The 19,275-nt window shown below is 43.9% G+C and overlaps 1 protein-coding gene across 1 annotated transcript in view; it reads right to left on the bottom strand.

The window, feature by feature from the left end:
- Positions 1-19,275, bottom strand: part of bmpr2b (bone morphogenetic protein receptor, type II b (serine/threonine kinase)) — a 312,441-nt gene that overhangs the window by 161,288 nt on the left and 131,878 nt on the right. Inside the window, exon 2 of the mRNA XM_072578670.1 lies at positions 5,662-5,841. Coding sequence (XP_072434771.1) covers positions 5,662-5,841 — 180 coding nt within the window. The remainder of the gene's footprint in view (positions 1-5,661; positions 5,842-19,275) is intronic.

Below are 19,275 nucleotides of genomic sequence, written 5' to 3' on the forward strand. Positions count from 1 at the left end.
ACGTTTGACATATCTATTGAAACTTTTTGAAAATGTAACCTGTAAAATAGATAAAGGGAGAACCAGTGAATATAGTGTATTTGGATTTTCAGAAGGTTTTGATAAAAGTCCCACATAAGAGTTTAGTGTACAGGATCAAAGTCAATGGGTTGCTAGTAATATACTGTAAGGGAATGAGAATTGGTTTGACAAAACAAGAAACAGAGTAAGAATAAATCAGGTCTTTGAGAGTAGAAGGTGAGAGTGAGAGAGCAGGGATCAGTGCTTGGGCCCCAGCTATTTACAACATCAACAATTTGGAAATATGGAGCCAAATGTAAATTTCTAAATTTGTGGATGACACAAAACTAGATGGGATTGTAATCAGTGAGAAGAATGTAAAGAGGCTTCAAGGTGATTTAGACAAGTAGATTAAATGGACAAATACATGCCAGATACAGTATAACATGGATAAGTGTGAAGGTGTCTGCTTTAGTAGGAAAAACAGAATGTAGAATATCATTTAAGTAGTAATACATCATGATGTGTCGTGACATCGTGACATGTAAAATGAGGATTGGGTGTCCTTGCACAGAGGTCACTGAAAGCCAGAATACAAATACAGCAAGCAGTTAGCAAAGCAAATGATCGTTCAATGCAAGCAAGTTTCAGTACGAGAGCACAGTTTTGGTCTCCTTATCCAAGTACAAATTACTTGCTATAGACAGAATGCAGTAAAGATTCATTGGACTGATTCTGAGGATTCTGAATTAGTGGTGCTGGAAGAGCACAGCAGTTCAGGCAGCATCCGAGGAGCAGTAAAATCAATCTTTCGGGCAAAAGCCCTTCATCAGGAATAAAGGCAGAGAGCCTGAAGGGTGGACAGATAAGCTAGAGGAGGGTGGGGGTGGGAGAATGTAGCATAGAGTACAATACTGGATTAGTGGTGCTGGAAGAGCACAGCAGAGTTGGGGAGGGGATGAAGGTGATGGGTCAGGGAGGAAGGTGGAGTGGATGGGTGGCAAAGAAGATAGGCAGGTAGGACAAATCATGGGGACAGTGCTGAGCTGGAAGTTTGGAACTAGAGTGAGGTAGGGGAAGAGCTAAAAAAAAAAGGAACTGTTGAAGTCCACACTGATGCCCTGGGGTTGAAGTGTTCCGAGGTGGAAGATGAGGCGTTCTTTCTCCAGGCATCTGGTGGTGATGGAGCGGCGGCGAAGGAGGCCCAGAACCTCCATGTCCTCGGCAGAGTGGGAGGGGGGAGTTGAAATGTTGGGCCACAGGGCGGTGTGGTTGATTGGTGCGGGTGTCCTGGATATGTTCCCTAAAGCGCTCTGCTAGGAGGCGTCCAGTCTCCCCAATGTAGAGGAGACTGCATCGGGAGCAACGGATACAATAAATGATATTAGTGGATGTGCAGGTAAATCTTTGATGGATGTGGAAGGCTCCTTTAGGGCCTTGGATGGAGGTGAGGCAGGTGATGTGGGTGCAGGTTTTACAATTCCTGCGATGACAGGGGAGGGTGCCAGGATGGGATGGTGGGTTGTAGGGGGGGCGTGGACCTGACCAGGTAGTCACGGAGGGAACGGTCTTTGCGGAAGGTGGAAAGGGGTGGGGAGGGAAATATGTCCCTGGTGGTGGGGTCTTTTTGGAGCTGGCAGAAATGTCGGCGATGATTTGGTTTATGCAGAGGTTGGTAGGGTGGAAGGTGAGCACCAGGTGCGTTCTGTCTTTGTTACGGTTGGAGGGGTGGGGTCTGAGAGCGGAGGGGCGGGATGTGGATGAGATGCGTTGGATGGCATCTTTAACCACGTGGGAAGGGAAATTGCAGTCTCTAAAGAAGGAGGCCATCTGGTGTGTTCTGTGGTGGAAGTGGTCCTCCTGGGAGCAGATACGGCGGAGGCGGAGGAGTTGGGAATATGGGATGGCATTTTTGCAAGAGGTAGAGTGGGAAGAGGTGTAATCCAGGTAGCTGTGGGAGTCGGTGGGTTTGTAAAAAATGTCAGTGTCAAGTCGGTCGTCATTAATGGAGATGGAGAGGTCCAGGAAGGGGAGGGAGATGTCAGAGATGGTCCAGGTAAATTTAAGGTCAGGGTGGAATGTGCTGGTGAAGTTGATGAACTGCTCAACTTCCTCGTGGGAGCACGAGGTGGTGCCAATGCAGTCATCAATGTAGCGGAGGAAGAGGTGGGGAGTGGTACCGGTGTAATTATGGAAGATCGACTGTTGTATGTAGCCAACAAAGAGACAGGCATAGCTGGGGCCCATACGTGTGCCCATGGCTACCCCTTTGGTCTGCAGGAAGTGGGAGGATTCAAAGGAGAAATTGTTAAGGGTGAGGACCAGTTCGGCCAAACGAATGAGTGTCGGTGGAAGGGTACTGTTGGGGACGTCAGGAGAGGAAAAAACGGAGGGCTTGAATGTCCTGGTCATGGCGGATGGAGGTGTAGAGGGATTGGATATCCATGGTGAAGATGAGGCTTTGGGGGCCAGGGAAACAGAAGTCTTGGAGGAAGTGGAGGGCGTGGGTGGTGTCTCGAACGTGTGTGGGGAGTTCCTGGACTAGGGGAGATAGGACAGTGTCGAGGTAGGTAGAAATGAGTTCAGTGAGGCAAGAGCATGCTGAGACAATGGGCCGGCCAGTGTGGTCAAGCTTGTGGATCTTGGGAAGGAGGTAGAACCGGGCAGTGCGGGGCTCCCGGACTATGAGGTTGGAAGCTGTGGGTGGGAGGTCTCCTGAGGTGATGAGGTTCTGTATGGTCTGGGAGATGATGGTTTGGTGATGGGAGGTGGGGTCACGGTTGAGGGGGCGGTAGGAAGAGGTGTCCTCGAGTTGGCGTTTGGCTTCAGTGGTGTAGAGGTCAGTGTGCCAGACTACCACTGCGCCCCCTTTATCTGCTGGCTTGATGGTGAGGTTGGGATTGGAGCAGAGGGATTGGAGGGCTGCACGTTGTGAGGATGAGAGATTCTGAGGATGGCAGGTTTGTCATGGTGCAGAAAGACTGAATCATCTGGGCCTGTCTTTACTACAAGAATAAGAGGGATTTCTGGACAAACTGGATGCAGGGATGATCTTTCTCCTGGTAGAAGATCCAGTACAAGGAGTTCAAAATCTCAGGATACATGGTAAGGCATGTTGGACTGAGAGGAGCAGGGAGGTAAAATTCTGAATTTGGCAGAATTCTCTACACAGAAGGCTATGGAGGTGAAGTCACTAAACATATTTAACACAGAGATTTCTAGAGGCTAAGGTCAGGTGTATGAAAAGAGAGCAGGAACATGGCATACAGATACAGTACTAGATATGATCATATTGAATGGCTTAATGGGCCAAATCGCCATATGTAAATCCCTTAATCAGCCACACTGTTCTTTTAGTACTCTGGCAGGAAGCTGGAAGAACACAGCAAGCCAGGCAGCATCAGAAGGTGGAGAAGTCAACGTTTCAGGTATAACCCTTCTTCAGGACTGGAGGGTGGGTGTGGGGGCACGGCAGATAAAGGGGGAGGTGGAGCTAAGGTGGTGAAATGGGGATAAGTGAAGACAGGAAGACAGTACGATCTGGTTGGTCATTGGGAGTAATGAATCCAGTTGGTGGCAGGGAGCAGTGGAAGGGAGGGGCAGGGAGAGGGCCTGGAAAGGGTGTCCGGGTATGGGGAGGGAGTTTATTTGACAGGCAGGAGGTTGGAAGGACAGAGCAAGCCACTTTGGATTTCAGCATCTGCAGTTTTTTTGTCTCTAACACTGTTCTTTTATACAGTTATTTAAATGCCTGTAGAAGACACCTGGATTCCTCTGATGTTGGCCACCAGTCTCTTCTCATTTTTATTGTTCAGTTCATAGAGTCATCTCTAATCTTTATATATTTAACCTGTTTCTCACTTTTCTGCTTCATCTTACTATCTATAACTTTTGACACTCAGAAAACATGAGCTTTGCTTTTATCTTTTAACCTCGTGGGAACATACCTCAACTGTACTATGCCTAATTGATCTCCTCTTTAACACAGCCCAGTCTTTCACTATAAACAGTGCAATATTTAAATTTCAACAATGTGATGAACAGAACTAAAACATCAGCTTAAGATGCCACAATTTAGTATGAAGTCATTAGTTCACTATGGTTGTGTATGCAAAGATCAGTTTCTTCCAATACTTCACAATTGTGTGAAATCTGAAAGAATGGCTATACCAAATCAATGGACGTGAGCAGTGACTTGCTGGGCATTTTTGGGCCAATCTGTTCTATAATTTAAAAACAATATTAAGGCATTCCTTTATTTGTCATTTTTCTCGAGTCTTACCATTATCAGTTCCCTCTGGTTACCAAGGCCAAAGGTCTTGTTTCCAAACCTCTAAGATAGATTTGGATTTGCGCTAAGTTAAACACTGGCTTTTCAATTCTGGAATTTGGATCAAATCTAGCCCAAAATGAGAACATTAAAATCTCCTCTGTCTGATGATTCCAATAGTCTGATATAAAATGAGCTTAGCAGTCACAATCTAGATCCTAGAGGCCTTGCTTTGGCACAAGCCAACAATCTGTTGGCAAGGACAAACGACATTAAACTGTGACTGTTATTTCATGGTTCATACTGATGAATCTCAATTTCATGTATAAACACATTCTACTTAAGAGGTGCTTAATACTGACAATAAGGTTAGACCATAAACTCTTAAATGCCTTGAGACTTTTTATTCAGAGAGCTTATGGCAACATGAAATACCTGTCAAGCACTGTGACACCACTCTACTTTCCTACGTACCCAGACTGCAGCTGCAAACTCACTCCATTACAGTTTGCTGTGCACATCAGTAGAACCCAGTTCTTTTAGGGTTTTCATCCATATTTTGACTTTCACTTTTGTTTCATTTTAATCTGGTTCTCCTCCAAAGTCTGCAGATTCGGAAGAAGTAATGCAAGAGTACTCAATAGAGTCCATATTCCCAAGCAAGACAGACTTTGAATGAACTGAATAAATTATACACTTGCAAAATAGCATGGGTATTCAGTGGCACAAAGTCAAAGTTGAAGGAACACTAGGAGGAATGACTGTTAAAACGTTATGGGCCTCAATTGTTCCCAGTACATCTGTTGGTCCAGTTCAATTGTGCAAGTGACTTCACCAGGTCAGACACTGGAAATTATATTGTATGACGAAGCCAAGTGCAGCTGGCACATGAACAAAATTGAAGTAGTTGTGGAATGGTTTCCCAGAATTTATTCAACCTACACAGGGGCAGGTTGTAGTGTCAGCATGTATACATCATCTGGTCATGAAATGGTGAACTGCCTTTCAATTCTACAACACTCTGCCTCCCATTATCCAGGATCTGTATATTTCCTTTATATAGGGTGAGATGATATTCCCAAAATGCCAACAACTATGATCAGAAAAGAAACTGCTGATTTTGGAAGACCTGTGTAAAAACCAGAAAAATTTAGGAATTTTCATTGATCCACATGCAAAATTAACTACAGAATTTCAGGCCTGCTACAGCTCATGAACCTTGCTAAAATTACATTGTTTTGATCAATGCTACTGGCAGTACCAAAAGAAAGTGGGTGGTTAATGACGAAATTAGATAAGGTACATAATTCTGTCCTACACTACGAAACTTTCCCTGAAGATATTGTTCAATAAACAGAACAAAATGTTCTGTTTTTGGAAGAGACACTCACCTTGTTTCATCATGCGGATCCCTCCATCCTGCATCTTTTCCCACAGTCCATAACACTGACTTCCCTTCTCACACAAGACAGTGCCGTTGTCCCGGTTAATACGTTCCTCACTGATGCCCTGAGGCTCAGAGCGGGAATATGAATCTCTAAAGGCACAAAGCCGCTCACCACTCTGGGCACCTAGGAAAGTAAATAAAAATTAAGACAATGTTATAAGTTAAGATCAAACTGAGGCAAACATTCTCAGAAAGACTGCTTAAATTCCATGTGGTAACATCTACGTTACTAAATTCCAGGCAAAGGGATTCAAATAGCTAAGAACAGTCAATGCCCTACTGTTCACAGGACGATGTGCATTCATGGGTAGATAATTTTAAAACAAACTTGGATGATTTGTTTTCTTGTAATTGTACATTATGAATTCCTTGAAAATGAGTCATTTTCAATGCACAGCACTTTTATGTTTGCATAATTTAGATAATTCTTAATGTTATCATTGCATTCAAGAACAAACAACACACAAAATATGAGGGAGATGTAAGGAAACCATCTAAAATACCTTTCATCTCTTTCCTCTCGCATGCTGCCCCACCTCTGACCCCATTCCCATAAAAAGTAAAAAGGAATCACAGATATTTCAGAACAAAATAGAAAAAAAATAGAAAAATAGAAAAATACAGCACAGTACAGGCCCTTTGGCCCTCGATGTTGCACCGATCCAAGCCTACCTAACCTACACTAGCTCACTATCCTCCATATGCCTATCCAATGCCCGTTTAAATGCCCATAAAGAGGGAGAGTCCACCACTGCTACTGGCAGGGCATTCCATGAACTCACGACTCGCTGAGTAAAGAATCTACCCCTAACATCTGTCCTATACCTACCACCCCTTAATTTAAAGCTATGCCCCCTCGTAATAGCTGACTCCATATGTGGAAAAAGGTTCTCATGGTCAACCCTATCTAAACCTCTAATCATCTTGTACACCTCTATCAAGTCACCCCTAAACCTTCTTTTCTCCAATGAAAACAGCCCCAAGTGCCTCAGCCTTTCCTCATACGATCTTCCTACCATACCAGGCAACATTCTGGTAAACCTCCTCTGCACCCGTTCCGGTGCCTCCACATCCTTCCTATAGTATGGCGACCAAAACTGCACACAATACTCCAGATGCGGCCGCACCAGAGTCTTATACAACTGCAACATGACCTCAGGACTCCGGAACTCAATTCCTCTACCAATAAAAGCCAGTACGCCATATGCCTTCTTCACAGCACTATTTACCTGGGTGGCAACTTTCAGAGATCTGTATACATGGACACCAAGATCCCTCTGCTCATCCACACTACCAAGTATCTGACCATTAGCCCAGTACCCCATCTTCTTGTTACTATTACCAAAGTGAATGACTTCACACTTACCTACATTGAACTCCATTTGCCACCTTTCTGCCCAGCTCTGCAGCTTATCTATATCCTGCTGTAACCTGCCACATCCTTCCTCACTATCAACAACTCCACTGACTTTCGTATCATCCGCAAACCTGCTCACCCAACCTTCTAGCCCCTCCTCCAGGTCATTTATAAAAATGACAAACAGCAATGGTCCCAAAACAGATCCTTGTGGAACACCGCTAGTAACTGCACTCCAAGATGAACCTTTACCACCAACTACTACCCTCTGTCGTCTTCTAGCCAGCCAATTCCTAATCCAAACCTCCAACGCACCCTCAATGCCATACCTCCGTATTGTTTGCAGTAGCCTACCATGGGGAACCTTATCAAACGCCTTACTAAAATCCATATACACCACATCTACTGCTTTACCCTCGTCCACCTCCTTAGTCACCTTCTCAAAGAATTCAATAAGGTTTGTGAGGCACGACCTGCCCTTCACAAAACCATGCTGACTATCCTTGATCACCTTATTCCTATCCAGATGTTCATAAATCCTATCCCTTACAATTCTCTCTAAGACTTTGCCCACAACAGAAGTGAGACTCACCGGCCTACAGTTACTAGGGTTATCCCTACTCCCCTTCTTGAAAAAGGGAACCACATTTGCTATCCTCCAGTCTTCTGGCACTATTCCTGTAGACAACGAGGACATAAAAATCAAGGCCAATGGCTCTGCAATCTCCTCCCTTGCTTCCCAGAGAGTCCTAGGATAAATGCCATCAGGCCCAGGGGACTTATCTATTTTCAACCTTTCCAGAATTTCCAACACCTCTTCCCTACCTACCTCAAAGCCATCCATTCTAATTAATTGTGACTCAATATTCGCATCGGCAACAATGTCCTGTTCCTGAGTGAATACTGACGAAAAGTATTCATTCAGTGTCTCCCCAATCTCTTCAGCCTCCACATGCAACTTCCCACTACTATCCTTGACTGGATCTATTCCTACCCTGGTCATTCTTTTATTCCTGACATACCTATAGAAAGCCTTTGGGTTTTCCCTAATCCTACCAACTAAGGACTTTTCATGTCCCCTCCTTGCTGCTCTTAGCTCTCTCTTCAGATCCTTTCTGGCTACCTTATAACTCTCAATCGCCCCAATTGAACCTTCACGCCTCATCTTTACATAGGCCGCCCTCTTTCCTTTAACAAGGGATTCCAATTCCTTATTAAACCACGGCTCCCTCACACGACCCTTTCCTCCCTGCCTGACAGGTACATACTTATCAAGGACACTCAATAGTTGCTCCTTGAACAAGCTCCACATATCGATTGCGCCCTTCCCTTGAAGCCTACTTCTCCAAGCCACGCATCCTAAGTCATGCCTCACCGCACCATAATTTCCCTGTCCCCAGCTATAACTCTTGCCCTGCAGTGCACATTTATCCCTCTCCAACACTAGAGTAAAAGTCACCAAATTGTGGTCACTATCCCCAAAGTTCTCACCTACCTCCAATTCTAACACCTGGCCTGGTTTGTTACCCAGAACCAAATCCAGTATGGCCTCACCTCTTGTTGGCCTGTCTACATATTGTGTCAGGAAACCCTCCTGCACACATTGGGCAAACACCGACCCATCTAACGTACTCGAGCTATAGCTTTCCCAGTCGATATCTGGAAAGTTAAAGTCCCCCATAACAACCACCCTATTACTTTCACTCTTCTCCTGAATCATCCTCGCAATCCTTTCTTCTACGTTTCTAAGACTATTAGGAGGCCTGTAGAAAACTCCTAACAGGGTGACCTCACCTTTCCTATTTCTAACCTCAGCCCAAACTACCTCAGATGGCGAGTCTTCATCCATCGTCCTTTCCACCACTGTAATACTATCTTTGACAAGCAATGACAGAGAACAAAGGGAAGTCAAATGGGGAATTTGAAATGTGGAATTAGGAGCGTAGTTCATCATGAATTTCTGCTTCCCTTTCCTCAAATTCTACTCTACTCATTATGTGCTAGCAAGCCATATCATGAAATGTACTTGTCATTCCTGAAAAAAGTGACAAACATGACTGCTTTTCATTTGCATGTATTAGGTTTCATGACACATATCACCATTCATCTTTTCCCATCACAATCACCAGCCCAAAAACATCCACTCGATATGAATTTGTGGACAAGCATGCAGGAGGACACTCAGCACACAGTAAAGATAAAAGGTACAGTCATATTGCCTTACCAGATCAGGCAGCTGCTCTCTCATTAGAGAGACACACAACTGGTGGTGGTTTAACCCAAGGGTCACCATGCCTAGGTGAGGGGAGAGGTTGAGAAGGAGAATTGCAGGAATTGAACCCATGCTGTTGGCATCACTCCACAACACAAAGCCTTCCGACCAACTGCACTAAACCAACCCGCTCACAACACAGTATGAGTAAGCAAGAATAAACATGAGTCACACAAACAGTATGTGGCTGACCAGTCAATGAGCATCTGGTGCCCCTTGAGAGAACAGCATAGGGATCCAGATTTCTTGTGCTGTTTTTAAAAGAAGGATGTCTCAAGTATTAATGTTATGCTATGGGATCATATCACAAAGTGTGTTCAAAGACAGTTGAGTGGAGGAGCCCAGTACCTCCATCTGCAACACCAAAGTGGATGACTTCACAGTATTGCAGTCAAACCAGCATGTGGCAATGCCAAGGATACATGCAGCAGAGGCCTGAAGAATTGTTTGTCCTGCTGCTGATACTCAAAATGCTAAGATCTGAAGTGTTAGATTAGACTCTAGGCAACGAGACCAAGATGGAGGCAAGCTTTGGATTAGACCTCGCTGATTTCTTAGAACAGTCTAGAAGTACAGTGAGAATTTTTTTTTATAATGGCTGCCTTCTAATGGTGCCATCTTAGGTACAAGTACCTAGATACAAATCTTGGGATACAAAAAAAAATAAAAGGAAAAGCAGTAGCATTACTTACAGAGTCTAAAAAAAACTTAGAAATAAGAAAGTTATAACATAGTTAAAGGATTGACATTACAGTCCAGTAAAGAATTTCAAATAGCAGCAGCTGAGCATCGTCTGACCGCCCATGCCAGACCCCAGTTCAACAACGGTCCTGCTCTGCTCCAAGCCTCCCAGTCCGCTCCACACAGGCATTCAGTTGCACCAAGAAAAGGTGCACTGCTCCAGGACGTGCTCCCCCTTGCACTGTTCCAGGACTGCTAGAAGGATAGAAAAAGAACAGGCAAAGCAGAGGAGCTCCACGTGGAGTGTCCTACTCTGCCGCCTACTCTACTACTACATTGGCTCATTCTGGATCTGTGGTCATGAGGATGGATATAACTTCAGAGGTCAGATTCCATCACCAAGTCATTCTTTACATGACTTGGTGTTTTGTGATTTTTAACTTTATTTACACATGAATATTGTAGTCCTTGACTTTCGTACTGCTTCATTCAGAGTGAGCTACCAGAGTGTCAACCAGGTTTCTCTGATTGGACCAAATTAACAACCTCAATCAAGGAATTCCTATTGCATGATCTCCAGTTAGTTGACCTCGTTCCAATCACTACAAGGCTGCATTATCCAGTATTCATGGTGTGACAAGAATAGAGAAATTGCAGCGTCCTATGGCACTTCATCTAGCTCCCCCAAAGATGTTAAATACATGTGGTTAAGACTGCCAACTTCCACTTCTGTGCTATTCTTCAACTTCACCCTTGCATGAGCTCATCTGTTATTGAAAACTTTATTTGTAACCTCTAACATTCACTGACGGAGACAGAGTAGGCAGTGTCCAGGCTTCTCAGCCCAGGGCTCATTCATTCATCGGCTTTTTCTGTTTCTTTCCTTTAACTTCCTTTTTTTCCTCAGATTTTAAAGTGTTTTCTTAAAAAGAAAACTTACCTTGGAGCAACTGAAAGCTGGAGCAGACTCAGCTGGAGGCCTGGAGCGATGCAGAGTGGCCAAGGGCCAGAGCAAAGCGGGATGGAGGCGTGCAGCAGAGTGGTTGAGGACTGAAGGGAAGTGGGCTGGAGGCATGCAGCACTGCAGAGCAGCTGAACGCCAGACAGGAGTGGGCTGAAGGCATGGAGCAGGCTGGGCTGCAGACTTTGAGGAGAATGGAGCAGGCTGGTGGCACAGAACAGAGTGGGGACAGGTGTTAACTGGGGACTAGTGCGGGCAGTCAGTGGCTTACGAAGCCAGTCAGACCATGTGTGGGAACCCCTGCGCTGATCTACTGCAGTGTAACGTTTATCTGTAATCTGTTTATCTAATTGTAAGGCTTATCCGTTTATCTGTATGTCTTATTTTCTAACTTAACAGTATGAATCACTGTAAGGTAATGTAACATTTTGCTTCTTTATTTCTCTTTTCATAAGATTGTACCTAAGAACTTTGTATCTAAGATGGCACCATGAGGGGCAACTTTGCAAACTTTTCACTGTACTCCTGTACTTGAGTATACTGACAATAAAACCTAATTAGACCTAATTCTAATAAAACCAAGAACCTATACAGTAACACGATTTGGTACACATTCAGCACATTGTCTGTGTAAGGGCTTGTATGCTCTTGCTCGTCATTGCCTTTCTTCTTCAAAATTTTAAAGCAGTTACTTCGCACCGTATGCTCATGCTGTAATGTTCCTCTTTCTACTTGTATCTTCCTACTATGTCTGCACATGATTTTTTGACATCTTTGTATATATTTAAGCTGGATGTAATGTTGCTGCCTTTGTGTGATCATCATAAATCAATTCAATACAATGAAGCACAGAGTCTCATGAAAATCATTAAACAAAAATGGTTGGACAGAACTGATTGGCTCTGCCAGTGAAATATCAGTAGAATTTTCTCAAATACATTAAAATGGGCTGTATTTTTACACCAAAATGAAGTATAACTATTTCGTACTTGCTAATGTGATGCATTGCTGATTCTGATGCATAAGAATCTGTGAACCTTTACAGGCCTGAGCAAAATTATTACAATAAAATATGACTCTTCACTGCCAACTGAGTAATTAGGGATAGGGAATAAATGTTGGCCTAGCCAGTGACACTCACATCATGGATACGGCGAATAGCTAAGGTCTTTTCCCCAGTGATGGGGAACAAGTTTTTAAGGTGAGAGGGGATAGATTTAACAGACACCTGAGGGGTAGATTTTTCACACAGAGGGTGGTTCACGTATGGAACAAGCTGCCAGAAAAGTGGTAGCGGCAGGTACAAATATAGAATTTAAAAGGTATCTGGATGGGTACATGAATAGGAAGGGCTGAGATGGGTTTGGAAATGGAACGAGATCAGTTTAGGATATCTGGTTGGCATAGTCGAGTTGGACCGAAGGGTATGTTTCCGTGCTGTATAATTCTATAACTCCATGCTGAAACTCTCGAAGTTTATTCTGAAAGGAGCTTTCTCTTAAAAACTAACTTTTACAATTGATGTGCCAATATAGTGGCATGCAATGTCAATCAAAGAATACTAAAGAAAATGTAGGAGAAAATTACTGATGCTGGAATTTGTGCTGAAAACAACCAATGTGTTCTCTCTCCATGGATGCTGTCTGAATGCTGTGATCTCTAGCATTGGTTGTTTTCAATACTAAAGAAAAGATTAGAGTTCAATCACTGCCTGGTGAGATTCTGAGCCAAAAACAACAATGCCTGAATTTCTATTATTGCTCAGTATCTCAGTCAGGCTAATAGTTAAATCACTACAAATGTCCACAATATAGAACATAGAACAGTTCAGCACAGTACACGCCCTTTGCCCCATGATGTTGTGCCGAGGATTTACATTAATCTAAGATCAACTTAACCTACACACCCCTCAATTTACTGCCATCCATGTCCAGCAGTCACTTAAATGTCCCTAATGTCTCTGACTCTACTACCATCGCTGGCACTGCATTCCATGCACAAACCACTCTGCGTAAAGAACCTACTCTGACATCTCCCCTATACCTTTCTCCAATCACTTTAAAATTATGACCCCTCGACAGCCATTTCTGCCCTGGGGAAAGGTCTCTGGCTATCTACTCTACCCATCCATGACTACCTGGTCAGGTCCACGCCCCCCAACAACCCATCCTCCCCTCCTGGCACCTTCCCCTGTCACCACAGAACTGCAAAACCTGCGCCCACATCTCCCCTCTCACCTCCATCCAAGGTCCCAAAGGAGCCTTGCACATCCATCAAAGTTTCACCTGCACATTCACCAATGTCATTTAATGTATCCGTTACTCCCTATGCGGTCTCCTTTACATTGGGGAGACTGGACGCCCTCTCGCAGAGCACTTTAGGGAACATCTCTGGGACACCCGCACCAAGCAACCCCACCGTCCCGTGGCCGAACATTTCAACTCCCCTTCCCACTCTGCCAAGGACATGCAGGTCCTGGGCCTCCTCCACCACCACGCCCTCACCACCCGACACCTGGAGGAAGAATGCTTCATCTTCTGCCTCGGAACACTTCAACCCCAGGGCATCAATGCTTCACCAGGTTTCTCATTTCCCCTCCCCCCCCACCTTACCTCAGTTCCAATCTGCCAGTTCAGCACCATCTTTATGGCCTATCCTACCTGCCAATCTTCCTTCCCACCTATCCGCTCTACCCTCCACTCCAACCTATCACCTTCATCCCCACCTCCATCCACCTATTGTACTCTTAGCTACCTTCTCCTAAGCCCTACCCCGCTCCTATTTATCTCTCCACCCCCGAGGCTCCCTGCCTCATTCCTGGTGAAAGGTTTTTGACCAAAACGTTGATTTTCCTGCTCCTTGGATGCTGCCTGACCTGCTGTGCTTTTCTAGCACCACTCTAATCTACATTGTGCCTGTCATTACCTTGTACACCTCTATTAAGTCACCTGTCTTCCTCCTTTTCTCCAGTGTGAAAAGCCCTAACTCACTCAACCTCTCTTCACAAGACAAGCCCTTCCATCCATGCAGCATCCTGGTAAATCTCCTCTGCATCCTCTCTAAAGCATCTACACCCTTTGTATAATGAGGAAACCAGAACTGGACACAACATTCCAAGTGTGGTCGAACCAGGGTTTTGTAGAGCTACAGCAAAACCTCGCGGCTTTTAAACTCAACTCGCCCTTGTTCAACACATTTTCAGTTCAACTCGGATGGAAACATTTCTGGATTGAGTATTGCAGAATGAAATGAGCCTAATTGTTTGTGGATGGTTCTTGAATAAGTTGCTGGGGTTAAGGAGTATGTAAAGTAACAGTAGATGTTCCCATTCCAATTCCTAGCTGTAACTGTTCAGAAACGATCAAGAAAGGAAAAGGAAAGTGGAGTGGCAATATCACTTAAGAAAGGGCATTGTAGTATTCGAAAATTGAGAATTTCCTTCAAAGTATCAGGACAGAATTCACTTCAGTAAATGAGCAGAAAAAAGGTATGATCTCACTCCTGGCGTAATCTACAGTCTTCCAAATAGAGGAGGAGAGGTAGAGGACATCTGCCTGGAAATCACAAAGGTATGCAAGAACTTGAGGACATGATCTAAAATTATCCCATTTGCTATTTGCATCCAGTAAAGGGAAAGGAGGGGGACAAATCTCTGAAATGTGTACAGAAGAACACCCTTGTTCAATGTGTTTTCAGTCCTTATCAGACGGACGCATTCCGGGATGGGGGATGGTGTATGTGTGTAGTGGGGGAGCTCTTGGATAAGTTACCAAGTGTTGATACCTTATCTATAAGTTTCTTAAGATCATGGAGGTGGAGATTGTGGAAAGCTTTGCCATAGTCTTCAAATATTCCCTACATTCAAATGGAGATGTGAGAAGTCTGAAGGTGACAGATGGGATACCTTTACACAAGAATGGATGTAAATCCATTCTTATTATGTATAAATTGGATGATTTAACATCAGTGGTGGGTACGATTTTAGAAATAATAAACAGAGCTAAATAAAACAAACAACCACAAAGTTGGAGCTGATTAAGGAGAGCTAACACAGATTTTACTGGGCAAATCATGCTGGACTAATCTAATAGAATATTTTGCAGAAGCAACAGAGAAGGTTGACGAAGGGAATGCAATGGGTGAGTTTAGATGCCTTCTTAAATCCATGTGACAAATAAAGAGACTGATTAACAAACTCAGGAATCAAGTAATAGGAGGGTTAATGATAGATAAGATAAATTGGCCTCCTCGTGGAATATGGAAGTTGCTGGGTAGTTTACTACCTATCCTGAGTTGCCCTTGAGAAGATGGTGGTGAGCTACCCTTTTTATCCAATGCAGTCCACATGCTAGGGTTGACTCACAATGCTATTAGGAAGCGAATTCCAGGATTTTGATCGAGGGTCGGTGAAAGAATGGCAACATATTTCCAAGTCAGGGTGGTGGGATGTTGGAAGGGAACTTCCAAGTGATGGTGCTTCTATGTATCAACTGTCCAAGTCCCTCCAGGTGGACATGGTCTTGGGTTTGAAAGATGTTGTCGAAGGATCTTTGGTGAATTTCTGCAACGCAGAAAATGTAGATAGAAAACACTACTGCTATTGAGTGTTAGTAGAAGAACGAGTAGATATCTGTGGATGTAGCGTCAATCAAGCAGGCTGCTTTGTCCTGGACAGTGTCAAGTTTCTTTACTGTTGTTGAAGCTACATCCATCAGGTATTCCATCACACTCTGGACTTGGTCCTTATGGGTGATATACAGGGTTTGGGGATTCATTGCAGAATTCCAAGTTTCTGACCTACTTTTGTAGCCACTGTGTTTATATGGCAAGTCCAGTTGAGTTTCTAGTGATTGTTTAACTAGTCAGTATGGGTAACACCATTGAATGTCATGGTTAAATTGTCTTTCAGTTGTGATGATCATTGCCTGGCATTTTTAAGTCGCGGATGTTACTTGCTACTTGTCTGATATTGTCTAAATCTTGTTGCATATAAACATGGACTGTTCAGAACTGGAGGAGTCACGAATGGTGCTGAACATTGTGCAATCATTGGCAAACATCCCTATTTCTTATGATGGAGGGAAGGTTGTTGGTGAAGCAGCTGAAGATGGGCCTAGAACATTACTTTCAGGAACTCCTAGATTAGATTAGATTCCCTACAGTGTGGAAACAGGCCCTTCGGCCCAACAAGTCCACAATGACCCTCCAAAGAGTAACTCACCCAGACCCATTCCCTCTGACTTAAGTACCTAACACTATGGGCAATTTAGCATGGCAAATTCACCTGACCTGCACATCTTTGGACTGTGGGAGGAAACCGGAGCATCGGAGGAAACCCACGCAGACACGGAGAGAATGTGCAAACTTCACACAGACAGACAGTCACCCGAGGCTGGAATCAAACTCAGGTCCCTCGCGCTGTGAGGCAGCAGTGCTAACCACTGAGCCAGCGTGCCACCTCCTACAGAGATGTCCTTGGGCCAAAATGACTGATCAACAATCACAGCAACCTTGCTATGTGCAAGGTATGACTCCAACCAGTGGAGAGGTACAACAGGTCAAGCAACATCCGAGAGCAGGGGAATTGATGTTTCGGGCATAGGCCCTTCATCATGAATGCCCGAATGTCGATTCTCCTGCTCCTCGGATGCTGCCTGACCTGCTGTGCTTTTCTAGCACCACATTCTCGACTCTGATCCCCAGTACTTTCCTCACTTTCTTCAACCAGTGCACATGATGACCGTTGATTCCAGTTTTGCTAGGGCCTCCTTGATGCCACTCGATTCAATGTGTCACACTCACTTCACCTCTGGAATTCAGCCCTTTTGTCCATGTTTGAACCAAGGTTATAATGAGGTCAGGAGCTGATTGATCCTGGTGAAACCCAAACTGGATATCCATGAGGAGGTGCTGCTTGATAGCACTACTGAAGACACCTTCCATCACTCCACTGATGATCAAGAGTAGCCTGATGAGGCTGTAATTGGCTAGGTTGGATTTGTCTTCATTTTTGTACAGGACTCACCTGGGCAATTTTCCACATTGTTGGATTGATGCCAGTGCTGTTGCTGTACTGGAATAGCTTCCCTAGGGAAGCTACATGTTCTGCAGCACAAATCTTCAGTACTATTACTGGAAAGCAATCAGGGCCCATAGCTTTGCACTATCCAGTGCCTCCAACAGTTTCTTTATACTATATGGAGTGAATTGAACTGGCTGCTGGGGACCACTGTAGGAAGCTACTATTGATCATCCACTTGACACTTCTGGCTGAAGAATGCAGCGAATGCTTCAGCCTTTTCTTTGCACTCCTGAGCTCTTCAAATATTGAGGATGAGGACATTTGTGGAGCCTCCTACTCAAATGAATTGTTTTACTGTCCACCACCATTTACAACTTGATCTGGCAGGATTGCAGAGCTTAGATCTGATCCATTTTTTGAGGAATTGCTTAGTTCTATCACTTACTATTCATGCTGTTTGGCATACAAGTAGTCCTGTTTGGTAGCTTCACCAGGTTGACACCTCATTTTTACATATGCCTGGTGCTGCTTCTAGCATTCCCTCCTGCACCCAGGCGGCACCTGCACTGGTGAGGTCCAGCAAGTTCTCATAGTGGCGAGGGCACCAGTGGAGGTGTTCTACTGGCAGCACGGCATAGGGATTCATGCCTGGCCACCAGGCCAAGGTCTGTGGTAGAGCACTTAACAACAAGGACCATGAAATGGAATACTTTTTCTTTGTTTCTTTATTCTTCTGCCTTTATATTCTATGTTTTGGTTTATTTTTCTGTGTTGTAAGACAGCACTAGAGAGTGGTGACACTATACAATGCTTTTCACTGAATTTTGTGACAAAATACATGTGACAATAAATAAATCAAATCAAATCAAATCAACTAACAAAAAACCAGTTGCTTTGTATAGATTTGATATTCATTTGAACAAATTTGAATAGGATGGGGGTTGGGAAGGGAAGAGCAGGCAATCATTCAAATTTTACTTGAAACAAAAATACTTCACATTCAAATTAAAGATGTGTATGTGCATATGCCCAGATGAATATCACTTGCATTTCTTCCTATGAGGCTGTCAGTGACATTACAATGAAGAGATTTTGCTCAGTCTGAATTGCTGGAACACATTCAACCCCTAATATCCAGATGCTGCAGCTAGCTACATCGGAATAAATTAATTGAACTGCACAGATAAACAGCAGAGGTTTCCAATTTGCCATTGAACTAATATCATTACTGTGGCACGACAGAAGAAATGTCTGCAACCTTCAGCTCATAATCACTTTAATCTTGTTAGTTAGTCCTTCCAATCAATCACAAAAAATTTAAATATCTTTTCAAAAGTTACCAACCTCCACAATCATTGGAACACTACGTAAAATTAGTATTTATTTGCATGCAAGAAACAGTTATTGCCATAAGTCGTCAAACATCACAACCTTTTTATACAGCACACAGTTTTAGGTGATGATAGAATGGCTGTAGAAGCTGGCAACTTTTAACAGGTGCTGGAATAGGACCGCTAACAGGATTTCAAGTTTTCAGACTAAAGTCATCCTTGATAACTATGTCACCCGTGCTATATGCTTCTTTCATTAATATCCTTACTAAATACAGGTACTACCATTGATATAAGGTGCCACAGAAATAACTCCAACCAATGTCTGCCACTCAGCTTCATTCAAACAGATTCCACGTATTATTCTTCCGATCTGAGATCCTCCATTACTATCATAGTGATCTCATCCTTTACATAATTACAAGTCCATTTATTTTTCCTTCTCATCTATCCTTCTTAAATTGTGAATATCTTTGAATATTCAGTTCCTAGTGCTGTTCACCATACAGCCATGTTTTGATAATGGCAATTAGATCATACCCTATTTATCTCTGTTTGTACCTTTAGTCAGCTAACTTTTGTGATGGGTAAATATGAACTTGGTAAAAACAATGACTGCAGATACTGGAAATCAGATTCTGGATTAGTGGTGCTGGAAGAGCACAGCAGTTCAGGCAGCATCCAAGGAGCTTCGAAATCGACGTTACAGGCAAAGGCCCTTCATCAGGAATAAAGGCAGTGAGCCTGGAGCGTGGAGAGATAAGCTAGAGGAGGGTGGGGGTGGGGAGAAAGTAGCATAGAGTACAATGGGAGAGTGGGGGAGGGGATGAAGGTGATAGGTCAGGGAGGAGAGGGTGGAGTGGATAGGTGGAAAAGGAGATAGGCAGGTAGGACAAGTCCCGGACAAGTCATGAGCTGAGCTGGAAGTTTAGAA

This window comes from Chiloscyllium punctatum, chromosome 10 (assembly GCF_047496795.1).
Source record: "Chiloscyllium punctatum isolate Juve2018m chromosome 10, sChiPun1.3, whole genome shotgun sequence".
NCBI lineage: Eukaryota > Metazoa > Chordata > Chondrichthyes > Orectolobiformes > Hemiscylliidae > Chiloscyllium > Chiloscyllium punctatum.